The sequence below is a fragment of the Marmota marmota genome, unplaced genomic scaffold, assembly GCF_001458135.2.
Source record: "Marmota marmota marmota unplaced genomic scaffold, marMar, whole genome shotgun sequence".
Lineage (NCBI taxonomy): Eukaryota > Metazoa > Chordata > Mammalia > Rodentia > Sciuridae > Marmota > Marmota marmota.
This window is the reverse complement of record NW_026000016.1, coordinates 34,326,093-34,339,194: the sequence shown is the minus strand read 5'-3', so window position 1 is coordinate 34,339,194 and position 13,102 is coordinate 34,326,093. Positions and strand designations below refer to the sequence as shown.

At 36.5% G+C, this 13,102-nt stretch overlaps 2 protein-coding genes across 7 annotated transcripts in view; one reads left to right on the top strand and one right to left on the bottom strand.

Annotated features, from left to right (window-relative positions):
* Positions 1 to 12,623, bottom strand: part of Nsl1 (NSL1 component of MIS12 kinetochore complex) — a 33,692-nt gene extending 21,069 nt beyond the window's left edge. The window contains exons 1-2 of the mRNA XM_015483663.2: positions 12,337 to 12,623; positions 9,088 to 9,166 (exon numbers count right to left, since the gene is read on the bottom strand). Of these exons, the coding sequence (XP_015339149.1) occupies positions 9,088 to 9,166; positions 12,337 to 12,570 (313 nt within the window). The 5' untranslated portion in view covers positions 12,571 to 12,623. The remainder of the gene's footprint in view (positions 1 to 9,087; positions 9,167 to 12,336) is intronic.
* A 22-nt stretch (positions 12,624 to 12,645) lies between these two features.
* Positions 12,646 to 13,102, top strand: part of Tatdn3 (TatD DNase domain containing 3) — a 37,036-nt gene continuing 36,579 nt past the window's right edge. For 3 of the 6 annotated variants that reach the window (XM_048809415.1, XM_048809414.1, XM_015483664.2), the window contains exon 1: positions 12,646 to 12,799. In XM_048809415.1, the coding sequence (XP_048665372.1) occupies positions 12,734 to 12,799 (66 nt within the window). In that variant the 5' untranslated portion in view covers positions 12,646 to 12,733. Of the gene's footprint in view, positions 12,804 to 13,102 lie in introns of all 6 variants that reach the window. The other 3 variants (XM_015483665.2, XM_048809412.1, XM_048809413.1) reach the window with 3 other exon arrangements.

The following is a 13,102-nucleotide window of genomic DNA, read 5'->3' as shown; positions in this document are numbered from 1 at the left end:
ATAACCCACTTGAATACAAAGTGTGGAATATGAATATGTCAAGAAATTTGTAATGTTTTGAAACAACCCACAATTAAAAAAAAAAAAAAAAATGGTAGGGGAAGACTGAAGATACAGCTTGGTTGGCAGAGTTCTTGCCCAGCATTCACAAGGCCCTAAATTACAATCCCCAGAACCAAAAGCAAAAAAAAAAAAAAAGTAGGGGAAAAATGATAAGGAAACGCATTTTTGGCAGAGGAAAACAGTATTTGTAATAGCACAGAGTCTTGAGAAACCGAAAAATTCTAAATGCCTGCGGAATGAACTAAAGGTAAAAAGGATGAAAAATATTTAAGAACTAGACTGTAGGGCTGGGGTACAGCTCAATGGTATAGCAAGTACTTAGCATGCAAGAGGCCCTGGATTCAATCCCCAGCACTAAAAAGAAACACAAAAACAAAAAAACAAACAAAACCTTAGACTATAAAGGACATTTAGTATCAGAGATATCCACAAGTTATTAATGTGATTATCCTCACATAAAAATAAAAAAAAATCTTAAAAGAGTAATATACCACATAAAAATAAATTAATAAAAATAAAGGTATTAAGAAAAAAACTTTTGCAGAACTCATAATCAGCTTGTCCTTATGAGTGCAAAAATTTTGATTCAGTATGAACATAGGGCCCAGAAATGACACTCTACATGAAATGAGTTCAGGTGCTGATCAACTTTATTCTGAAAATAATTTTGAAGAGTAAAAACACTAAGTAGTTATGAATCCTAAAAAACTAGGTCCTCAGCTTACTTGGTTTACATCAGATGTGTTCTGTTGTGTCAAAATCTGTTAAAAATGGATCTATTTGGGGCTGGGGTTGTGGCTCAGAGGTAGAATGTTCATCTAGCATACGTGAGGCACTGGGTTCAATCCTCAGCACCGTATAAAAATAAAGATATTGTGTCCCCCTATAACTAAAAAATAAATATTTTTTAAAAAATGGATCTAGGGGCTGGGGTTGTAGCTCATTTGGGAGAGTGTTTGCCTGGCATGTGTGAGGCACTGGGTTTGATCTCAGCTCCACATAAAAATAAAATACATAAAATAAAGGTATTTTGTCTGTCTACAAAAAAAATATTTTAAAATGGATCTATTTATTTTATTAAGCAGAAGCTTTGTTATAAAATTTGAAACAGCATGTATATTATTTGAAACATTCTGAGAAACTGCTGATATATGTCAGCATATACATCCATATCAGGTAAAGATTAATGAAGTACATCAGGTATGCTCTTTCATTCATGTAATGAATATTTGTTGAATCCAAATAAATTACTTCTTTAGAGAGTATTATGAGAGAGACATTTCTTACTTAGAATACTTATTTATAAATAAGCAGCTCTAAATTTTAACATATCCATTAAAAAAGTTAAATCACTGACTAGAAAAGAATAATGTACACAACCAGTTTAAAAAAAAAAAAAAAAAGTCTCCCAGCTAAACCTTTGTAGGGAAGGAAAATGGTCTCTTAATGCCACCTAAGGATAAAAAAGCTGCAAAATTGAAACATATAAACAAATTTGAACACAGAATTATTTATTAATTTAACAAACACTTAACAGGGACCTATAAGGTGCCAAGTTGAAAAAATATGAGGAGAAAAACAAATACAGTTCCTGCTCTCAAGGAACTTATGTTCCAAACATTAAATCTAACTGATCCTCCTGTAACTAAGATAACTCAGGGTAGTAACAGAGGAAGGGAAGAGGTTGGTTTCACTTGTATATTCATTCATTCATTCCTTTGTTCCTTCACTCATTTACATAAGGATCTCAAGTGCCAGATCCTAGAAATCTTAGTCAACAAAACAGACAAAAAACTTCTGCCCCAGGGGCTGTGGTTATGGCTCAGTGGTACAGCGCTTACCTAGCACCTGTGAGGCAATGGGTTCAATCCTCACCATCACATTAAAATAAAGGTATTGTGCCCATCTATAACTGGAAAAATAAAATAAACTTATCTTGCTAAGGGTTGCTTTAGCTATTCTGGGTCTCTTATTTTTCCAAATAAATTTCATGACTGCTTTTTTTATTTCTATGAAGAACGTTATTGGGATTTTAATAGGCATTGCATTAAATCCATATAATGCTTTTGGTGGTATGGCCATTTTGACAATATTAATTCTGCATATCCAGGAGCATGGGAGATCTTTCCATCTTCTGAAGTTTTCTTCAATTTCTTTCTTTAGTGTTCTGTAGCTGTTATTGTAGAGGTCTTTCACCTCTTTTGTTAGATTGATTCTCAGGCTTTTTTTTATTATTTTTTTAAGGCTATTGTGAATGGAGTAGTTTTCTAATTTTTCTTTCTGTGGTTCATCGCTGATGTATAGAAATGCATTTAATTTGTGGGTTTGTTTTTATATCCTGCTACTTTGCTGAATTCATTTACTAGTTCTAGAAGTTTTCTGGTGGAATTTTTTGGATCTTCTAGGTATAGAATCATGTCATCAGTAAATAGTGATGAGTTTTGAGTTCTTCTTTACCTATTTGTATCCCTTTAATTTCTTTCTTTTGTCTAATTGCTCTGGCTAGAGTTTCAAGGATGATGTTGAATAGAAGTGGTGAAAGTGGGCATCCTTGTCTTGTTCCAGTTTTTAGCAGGAATGCTTTCAATTTTTCTCCAATTATAATGATGTTGGCCTTGGGTTTAGCATATATAGCTTTTACAATGTTGAGGCATGTTCCTACTATCCCTAGTTTTTCTAGTGTTTTGAACATGAAGGTGTGCTGTATTTTGTCCTATACGTTTTCTGCATTGAGATGATCATATGATTCTTGTTTTTAAGTCTATTAATATGATGAATTACATTTATAGATTTCTGTATGTGGAACCAACCCTGCATCCCTGGGATGAATCCCATTTGAGTGTGGCGCACTATCTTTTTATATGTTTTTGTATGTGATTTGCCAAAATATTTTTGAGAATTTTTGCACCTATGTTCACCAGGGATATTGGTCTAAAGTTTTCTTTCCTTGGTGTTTCTTTGTCTGGTTTTGGACTCAGGGTTGTATCAACCCCATAGAATGAGTTTGGAAGGGTTCCCTCCTTTTCTATTTCATGGAGTACTTCAAAGAGTATTGGTGTTAATTCTTGTTTGAAAGTCTTGAAGAACTCAGCTGAGAATCCATCTGGCCCTGGGCTTTTCTTGGTTGGTAGGCTTTTTTTTTTTTTAAGAGAGAGGGAATTTTTTAATATTTATTTTTTAGTTTTCGGCGGACACAACATCTTTGTTTGTATGTGGTGCTGAGGATCGAACCCAGGCCGCACACATGCCAGGTGAGCACGCTACCGCTTAAGCCACATCCCCAGCCCGGTTGGTAGGCTTTTGATGGTGTTTTCTATTTCATTACTTGAAATTGATCTGTCTAAATCATGTATGACCTCCTCATTCAGTTTTGGTAAGTCATATGTCTCTAGAAATTTGTCAATGTCTTCAATATTTTTTATCTTATTAGAGTATAAATTTTCAAAATAGTTTCTAATTACCTTCTGTATTTCGGACATGTCCATTGTAATATTTCCTTCTTCATCTTTTAGAATTTGAGTTATCTTTTTCTCTTCATTAGCATGGCCAAAGGTTTACCTATTTTATTTATTTTTTCAAAAACCAACTTTTTGTCAATTTTTTCAATTTTTTTTTTTATTTCATTGATTTCAGCTCTGATTTTAATTATTTCCTGTCTTCTACTGCTTTTGGTGTTGATTTGTTCCTCTTTTTCTAGGTTTTGAGATGTAGTATTAGGTCATTTATTTGTTGACTTTTTATTCTTTTAATGAATGCACTCAATGCAATAAACTTTCCTCTTTGTACTGCCTTCTTAGTGCCCCGGATATTTTGATATGTAGTATCAGTGTTCCCATTTACCTCTAAGAATTTTTTTATTTCATCCTTGATTTCTTCTACTATCCATTCATCATTCAATTGTGTATTATTTAGTCTCCATTTGTTACAGTAGCTTCTATTTTTTTATTTTATCTTTGATTTCTAATTTTATTCCATTCACAATACCCAACCTTAAACTATACTACAGAGCTATAGTAACAAAAACAGCACGGTATTGGCATCAATACATTCTATACTATTGGTCTACATGGTAGATGTAGACCAATAGTACAGAATAGAGGACACAGAGACAAACCCACATAAATATGGTTTTCTCATACTAGACAAAGGTGCCAAAAACATTCACTGAAGAAAAGATAGCCTATTCAACAAATGGTGCTGGCAAAACGGAAATCCATATGTAGCAAAATGAAATTAAACCTCTCTCTCTCACCCCCACAAAAATCAACTCAAAGTGGATCAAAGACTTAGGCACTAGAACAGAGACCCTGCACCTACTAGAAGAAAAAATAAGCCCAAATCTTCACCACATCAGCCTAAGATCTGACTTCCTTAACAAGACTCCTAAAACACAAGAAGTAAAATCAAGAATCAATAAATGGGATGGATTCAAATTCTCAGCAAAGGAAACAATAATGTGAGGAGAGACTCTGCCTACAGATTGGGAGAAAATCTTTACCACATGCACCTCTGATAAAGCATAATCTCTAGGATATATAAAGAACTCAAAAAACTTAATACCAAAAAAACAAATAACCCAATCAATAAATGGGCTAAGGAACTGAAGAGACATTTCACAGAGAAGAAATACAATTGATCAACAAACATATCAAAAAGTATTCAATGTCTAGCAATAAGAGAAATGCAAATCAAAACTGCTCTTAAGATTTCATCTCACTCCAGTCAGAATGGCAATCATCAAGATTACAGGCAACAATAAATGCTGGTGAGGATGTGGTGAAAAAGGTGCACTCATACATTGCTGGTGAGACTGCAAATCGGTGTAACCACTATGGGAAACAGTATGGAGATTCCTCAGAAAATTGGGATGGGGCCACCATTTGGCCCAGCTATCCCACTCCTTGGTTTATACTCAAAGGACTTAAAATCAGCATACTATAATGATGCAGCCACATCAATGTTTATAGCAGCTCAATTCATAATAGCTAGACTAGACTATGGAACAACCTAGGTGTCTCTCAATAGATGAATAGATAAAGAAAATGTGGTGTATGTATACTCAATGGAATATTCCAACGCTTTAAAGAAGAGTGAAATTATGGAGAATATCACGCTAAGTGAAAAAAGCCAATTCCACAAAACCAAAGGCCGAATGTTTTCTCTAATATGCTAATTCACAATAAGGGCAGGGCACTACAGAAGAATAGAGTTGCCTTAGATTAGGTAGACGGAAGTGATAGGAGGGGAGGGGAGGGGATGTGGGGATAGGAAAGATAGTAGAATGAAACAAACATTATTACTGTATGTATATATATATGACTACATGACCAATATGATTCTGCAACATGTACATTCAGAAAAATGAGAAATTATATCCCATTATTATGATATATCAAAGTGCATAAATGCATTCTACTGTCATGTATAACTAATTAAAACAAATAAAAAATTTAAAAAAAAAAAAAAACACCTCTGCCCTTGTAAAACTTACTTACTGCTTCTATGTACTACATCAAAAACAAAACAAATTCTATTAATTCTATTTTCTGAATCTCTCTCTTTTCTGGGGGGAGGGTACTGGGAATTGAATTCATGGGTACTCTATCACTGAACTATATATATTCCCATTCCTTTTTTTTATTATTTTTTTATTTTGAGATAGGATGTTGTTAAATTGCTGACATCAGCCTTGAATTCACAATCCTCCTGCCTCAGACTCTGAGCCACTGGGATTATAAGGGTGTGACACTATACCTGGCTCTAAATATCTCTTGAACCTATCTTTTTCTATTATCTTAGCGCAGGTCTTCACCATCTTTTGCTGCATTATTGCAATTAACTCCCTAAGGGCTGACTGCCTTAAATTTCTCCATTCTCCAATCCATCCCTCAGACAGCCAGCAGTTAGTTTTCTAAAACAGAATCCTTTGCATGTAATTCTACTTTAAAAAACTCATTGAGGGCTGGGGGAGTAGCTCAACAGTAGAGTGCTTTCCTGACACAGATGGGTTAGATCCCCAGCACTGCAAAACCAAACAAAAACCTCACTGCTTCACATTGCCTGCAGGATAAAGTACAAATTCCTTAGCATATCCTTCAAGGCTACTGGAGATTTAACCTCAACTTCTCTTTCTGGCCACATCTGCCATTTTTCCCAATTCACTTCTGATATTTTCCAAACACATCACTCCTATGTGCTTTTGCACATGCTGTTTTGTTTCAGATATCCTTGCTACTTCCTATCTAGCACACTCATTTATTTATGCATCTTACTTAACAACAACCTATTGTTAGGTCTTCTCCCACTTTCCAAAGAGCATAGTGATTCCACACCCATTTCCTTCCATAGCTGCACCATTGTTTGGGGTATATATATTTATGATTGTTATGTCTTGCTGGTGTATGGTTCCATTGAGCAGTACGTAATGTCCATCTTTATCCCTTTTGATTAATTTTGGCTTGAAGTCTACTTTATTTGATATGAGTATGGAAACCCTTGCTTACTTCCGCAGTCCATGTGAGTGGTATGATTTTTCCCAACCTTTTGCCTTCAGTCTGTGTAATGCCTTTTCCTAACGGATGAGTCTCCTGTAGGCAGCATATTGTTGGATCCTTTTTCTTAATCCAATCTGCTAGCCTATGTCTTTTGATTGGTGAGTTTAAGCCATTAACATTTAGGGTTACTATTGAGACATGGTTTGTATTTCCAGCCATATTGGTTTATTTTTGTTATTTAACTTGTTTTTTCTCTTTGATTATGTTTTCCTTTAGTGTACTACCTCCCTTTGCTGGTTTTCATTGTTGTTTTTCATTTCCTCTTCATAAAATGTAGTTCCTGTTTTCTACCTATAAATTTTTTTAACTTTTGTTTATCGTGGAAGGTTTTTATTTCATCTTCAAATCTGAAGCTTAATTTTGCTGGATACAAGATTCTTGGTTGGCACCCATTATCTTTCAGAGCTTGAAATATATTGTTCCAGGATCTTCTAGCTTTCAGGGTCTGTTCAAACGGAGATATACACTGATAGCCACACCTACCAAAAAATGGCGAGAAAGGTTTTCCAAGATGGAGTCTGTCTGCTTCCAGCGCTGGGGTGTCTGGTGAAGTGGGAGGAGCTGGGATGGTCTTGTGCTATGGCTAGATTGCAGTCATGTGACTGGAAAACAGAGGTTCTGATTTCTGCACAGGTGGTCACAGCTCTCCATTTCCTTCCATGAATGATAGTTCCTAAATGTCAGGACCATGTCTGTTCCTCAGTTTTCCAGCATTTGGCATAGGACCTAGTATTTACCAGGTACCCATGGAAGAAGGTGAAAGTATACTGTAGCATTCTCAACTACCTCTCCTCACAAGCTTGCACCACCACATTCAATTGTTTTTTTCATTTTAATGTATAAATTAAAAAGTGAATTTTGGTGACTTTGAAGAGATAAATATTATAATCCTAAGGACAGTAAGTCTTCAGAGCGAAGTATTACCTCAATGTTGAGAAGAAAAATTATAACCACAGAAAGTTTTGTGGTAGGGCTGTAGTCAGCTCAAGGGTATGAACATAAAGCTATGCTAGTGACTTCAACTCAATAATATGAACACAAAGCAGTGATGACTTCAAGCTATGCTAGTCAGATCTGAGTGATAGCACCATGAGGACATACTAGTCTCTCTTGTCAAGGTAGCCCTTCTCTGGACATTGCTGTCCTGGCAAGGGGAATTCTGCCTCTCTTCTCACACTGATAATTCCCTTTCTACTTTTTTTTTTTCTTTCTACACTAACCATCCTTTCTCTTAAAACTTTTGATATCTTTAGATACTTGTTAGAGTGTGTGTATACATACATATGTATATAAATGATTATATATATATATCAACTCTGCTGTAAGCCAAGAAAATATTCTTTTTTTTTTAAGGAGTCTTCTACAAATATATGACCTCATCCTTTGCTTGGTACTAGTATACTACTTCTAAGGGTGCTTCAGTATCCACTCTAAGGATCACTTGCAAAAATAAAACTTGTTTTATAAGGAATGAATAGGAATCGTCTGGGCCTGTTTCTTTTTCTTTTCTTTTTTTGTTTTCCCAATATAAGTGAATTTATTTCATGTTAGAGTTGCCAAATCTGACAACAGAACCATTTGCATACATAGTATTCTGGTGTTTTTTCTACTACAGTATAACAAATCTCCTGTAAACAAGTGGCTTAAAAGAACTGCTGCTTATCTGCTCTCTGCTCATGGGTACAGGGTGGTAGAAAGAGCTCATCTTTGTTCTGTATAATATGGGTTGGTGGCTTGATGGACCAAAGGACCCATGATGGTTTCAATCACAGGTCTGCTGCCTTAGCTGGGATGGCCGGAATGGCTGGGGGCTGGCAGAACTTCTCCTCTCCTTTTATAATCTCTCATCTGCCAGAGCAACTACCTTCAGCAAGGTAGTCAGACTTTTGTGATAAGTTAGCTGCCCTCTAACAGAACATTTTGGTCTGAACTATAACCCTATAAAATTCTTATGAAGTATTAACTCTCAGAAAACCTCAGAGATAGATACTTAAAATGAAGTAATATGAAAAGGTCCTAATCCAGTATGACTTGTGTAATAAGAAAAGTGGCACCACAGACATGCATGCACAGTGAAAAGGACACAGTGAGAAAGGACACAATGAGAAAGTGGTCATCTGTGAGCCAAGGGCAGAAGTCTCAGGAGAAACCAGCCTGCTGACATGGGCCTGTTTCTTCATCTGGGGATAATACTACAGTATTTTCCAATAAACTTTAAAGATTAATCAGATGAAATCCTGTTTATAATACTAGAGAGCATATATGATGGATCAAGGTAACTACTGTGTTTCCTCCAGATTATGACTTCAATAGTCTTCTATATTAGTTTCCACTTTTTATTCTCATAATTCACATAAAGAATTAAAAACAAGTGATAATGAAAACTGGGATTTAAAAGAAACATTCAAAATAAAATTAGCGACCAAAAAACAAAGAAATTAATGACAGAAGAAAAAGTTATGACACATACCCATAAAACAATTATCTGAAGCTTCCTGCCATGCTTGCCCATTAATGCTGACATTCTCTTGCACAGCTGATTCAAAGGTCTGCAATAAATTCACAGTAGTCAAGTCACCGAAAAATTTTTTAATGCCAAATCCAAGCATTTTGTCAAAATAATTTCAGATTTGTGACCATGTACATAGTAAAGTTAGAGACTAGCCTATTAGTGCATTTATTCTTTGCAATGAAGTAAAATTCCATTTTAGTCACTGAGATGTACTGATAACAATTTTAGCTATGATAGCCATTATGGTACCTGTGAGAAAATTTGCTGCATAATTTTAGAATACTCTTGTAAACAAATAAATAAAAAACCTGTATATGAAATTAAAAATAAAGGCTAACAATTTGGACTCAATTGAATCCCAGGTGTACTATGATACACATGCTGCAGAATGAATGCCACTGTTAACAAGAGGGAAAATAAACATCCTTAAAATAAACTAAAATTAATTTCTACTTTATAAATAACAATATGGGGGGGCTGGGGATATAGCTCAGTTGATAGAGTGCTTGCCTCACATGCACAAGGCCTGGGTTCAATCCCCAGCACCATTAAAAAAAAAAAAAAAAAAAAAAGTTTGTTTTTTTTTTTAATTTTTTTTTTTAGAGAGATACACTGAAGTATTTAGGGATGCAAAGACCAGAAAGACCTGAGATTTGCTTTAACACAATACAAAATAAAGAACTAAAGGAATTTGGTAGTGCCATTAAATTTTTAATGCATATTCCCTATTACCCAACAATTTCACTTATAGCAATATATCCAAATGGATTAGTTTCATTAAAAAAAATTAAAAGAGGATGGACTCTTTATGGTACAGAATGTTCATTTCAATACTGTTTGAAATATGAAAAATTAAGGGGAAAAATAAAATTCAATTTAAAAATCAGGAAAATTGATAAATATCCACACCAGATGGTACTTTAAAAGAATATCATCTCTATATAACATTGACAGGGGCTTGGGCTGTGGCTCAGTGGTAGAGCGCTCGCCTAGCACGTGCGAGGCTCTGGGTTCGATCCTCAGCACCACATATAAATAAAGTTATTGTGTGCAACTACAACTAAAAAAATAAACATACATCTTAAAAAAAATTTGACAGGTAATAGTCAAAGACATATTTAGTTTAAAAAAAAGGCAAGTCAATAACAATTCATCAGCATGACACTATTAATGTAAGCAAGTAAGCAAACAAAAACAGAAGGGGGAGTAAAACCATAAAAAAAGGTGTGTAGGGGGGGTTTATTCCCCACCAGGTACTCTCCAAATAGTTATCTCCAGGAAGCTTTGAAGAGGGATAAGGAAAAGAAATTCAAAGCAGAATTTTGCTTAAATTTAAGCAAAGTAGAATTGCTTAAATTTAAATGCTACTGTTTAAATTTTTAAAAACGAGTATGTGTTTTGTACCACTTTTATAATTAAAAATAGGCATAAATCAAATAACTGACAATTATAAAATGTATATTCTACAAGGATTTTATAAAGTAAAATTTAGGTTGAAAATGTTCATAACACAATACAAAATGTGTATGGGCTTGCAAGAATTTATGTATGGACTTGCAAGAATTACCTAAGAATACAAATTATCTTTGTAATACTCACTGCAGTCCTACCAATACTATTTTTGTAGAATAAATGCTACTATATTATACAGTTTTAGATGAATAGCTACATCAATATAATTAAAGCTTATTTAAAATGAAACACAAGTTAATTTCCTTGGTAGTTAGTCTAAGCCTTCAAAAATTTATCTTGGTGATTCACTTTAAGATCTCACTAAAGAGGATATAAGATGTTAAGCCATATTCTGCTTCTTATGTATGGTAATTAAGTGTTTAAAATACCTTAACATTTCCTAAGATCAGAGAAACTCTATTATTATTGCAGTCCTCTTTCAAAAAAACTACTAAAAAAATGTTCTGAGGTATACTTCTATTCTTGCCTTTCTTATAAGAGGGAATGACATGAACCACTGCATATAAAACTGGAATACATTACAACCTAAGGCGTTTCTCTCTCCTTCCTCCCTCCCCCCCTCCTTCTCTCTCTCTCTCTCTCTCTCTCTCCATGAACCACTGCATATAAAATAGGAATACAAATTACAATTACAATTTAAGGAGTTTCTCTCTTCTCTCCTCTCCCTCTCCCTCTCTCCTCTCCCCTCTCTTCTCATCTCTTCCTCTCTCTCTCTACCTCTCTTACTCCCCTCTCTTACTCCCTCCCTCTCCCCCCCACCCCCAGTAATACTGGGGAGTGAACCCAGAGGCACTCTACAACTGAGCTACATCCCCATCTTTATTATTTTTGTTCTGAGACAAGGTCCCCACTAAGTTGCCTAGGCTGCCCTTGAATTTGTGATCCTTTTGTCTCAGCCTCCCAAGTACCTGAGATTACAGGCAAGCACCATCATTCTGGGACCCAAAGAATTTCCTTCATTCTTTTTCCATTTAATCTCTATTTTAACTCTTTGCACTGTGATCATTCATATTCACCAATGTGCTGCATTATAAGCTATAAATTATTTTTCTTGCACAGATTGTGTGTTTCCTTATGATACGCACCAATTCCTCAATTTATTTCCTTTTTCCAAAAACTACCATCTCCAGGGCTTTGCAAAATATCCGAGAAAGGAAGGGAAAATGTGTTATAAGGACTAACTTTAGCATTAATGAAGTTTATAAGCAACATATGTACCCTCTTCACTTATTTTAGATTTATAAAGAAAATGTTTTCGATCTGCTTCTAAGAGGTTCTAAAACGGCAAAAGGCCAAGGCCAGGTGACTTTCCAGGATTACCCTTTCTTGGAGAATTCCTCAGAATGTATTATATGCCTGCTCCGTTCAAAAGAGGAATCAATAGACACGTACAAAGGAAAGTAACACGTTCAGTGTATCATTACTTTAAGTGGTAAAATGGTACCTTGAGTTAAAGAAAACATTTTATTTCAATTAATTTCGCCTGTTTTTTCTTTTATAATTATATATGCAGGTCGCCTTACATTTCTCCCGGGTCAGCACTGGTCCAAGTAATTAATAATACCCAGCTGACACTAACATCTATTTCGTTCTCCCCTCGCCTTTCTCAGGCTGCTTCTACAGCAGCCTGGGCACCGTTAATTCCGCTGAGGCCTGGAGTAGGGTCTTTCTTAGCCCGGAGCCCCGGGGAACGGGGGAAGGGAGTGATAAACAGGCGGCAAACTTGGTCCGTACCCACTGCGCATCTCGCAGCGCGAGCTCCCGAATCTCCTCTGGCAGCGCGTCTCCGAGCTTTTGCACGAAACGGCGGCACAGTTCTACCAGTTCCGTCACAGCTCTCTTCGAAGTGCAACGCACTCGGAAGTCCTCTCGGGGGTTGGCTGGGACTGCGGTCTGGCTGTCTGTCCCGGCCACTATCTCTTGGTCCTGCGAAGGGGCGACAGCCACTGACTCAGAAGCCCCCGCCATTTTCCAGTTTGAACTGCAGGCGGGGACCCTGGGACCGGAAGTCCGAGTTCCAACTAGTGGAAGGAGCACACGTCCCGCCTGAAACTCGAGGGGACGCAGCCTAAGCGTTCCGGCTTTTGCTTCGCAATGCGTGTTTAGAGAAGTGGCGGCTGCAGAAGTGACGATGGGCGCGGTTGGCATGGGGCTGGTGGATTGTCACTGCCACCTGTCCGCTTCAGACTTTGATAGCGTATGTGAGAACGAGGCGGGGCTCGGGAGAGTGGGGAGGTTCTCGTCTTTTCCCCGCAGATTATCTTTCTCTCCCCCGTTGGGAGTGAAGCCCCCAAATCCCAGGCCTTGCCCGTGTCCCTTTGAGACCTGCCCGATTTCCTGCTTAACCCCAGTCATATTGATTTTTTTGTTTTTTTTTTCTGACCCTGGATTACAGTAAACTCTCCACAAAGCTTGTCTTTGCTGTTTCTGGTTCTTGAAGTCCTTTTTCCTACCTTCCCTGGACCGGGCTGCTTATCCCATATTCTCTAACCCGCCCCCC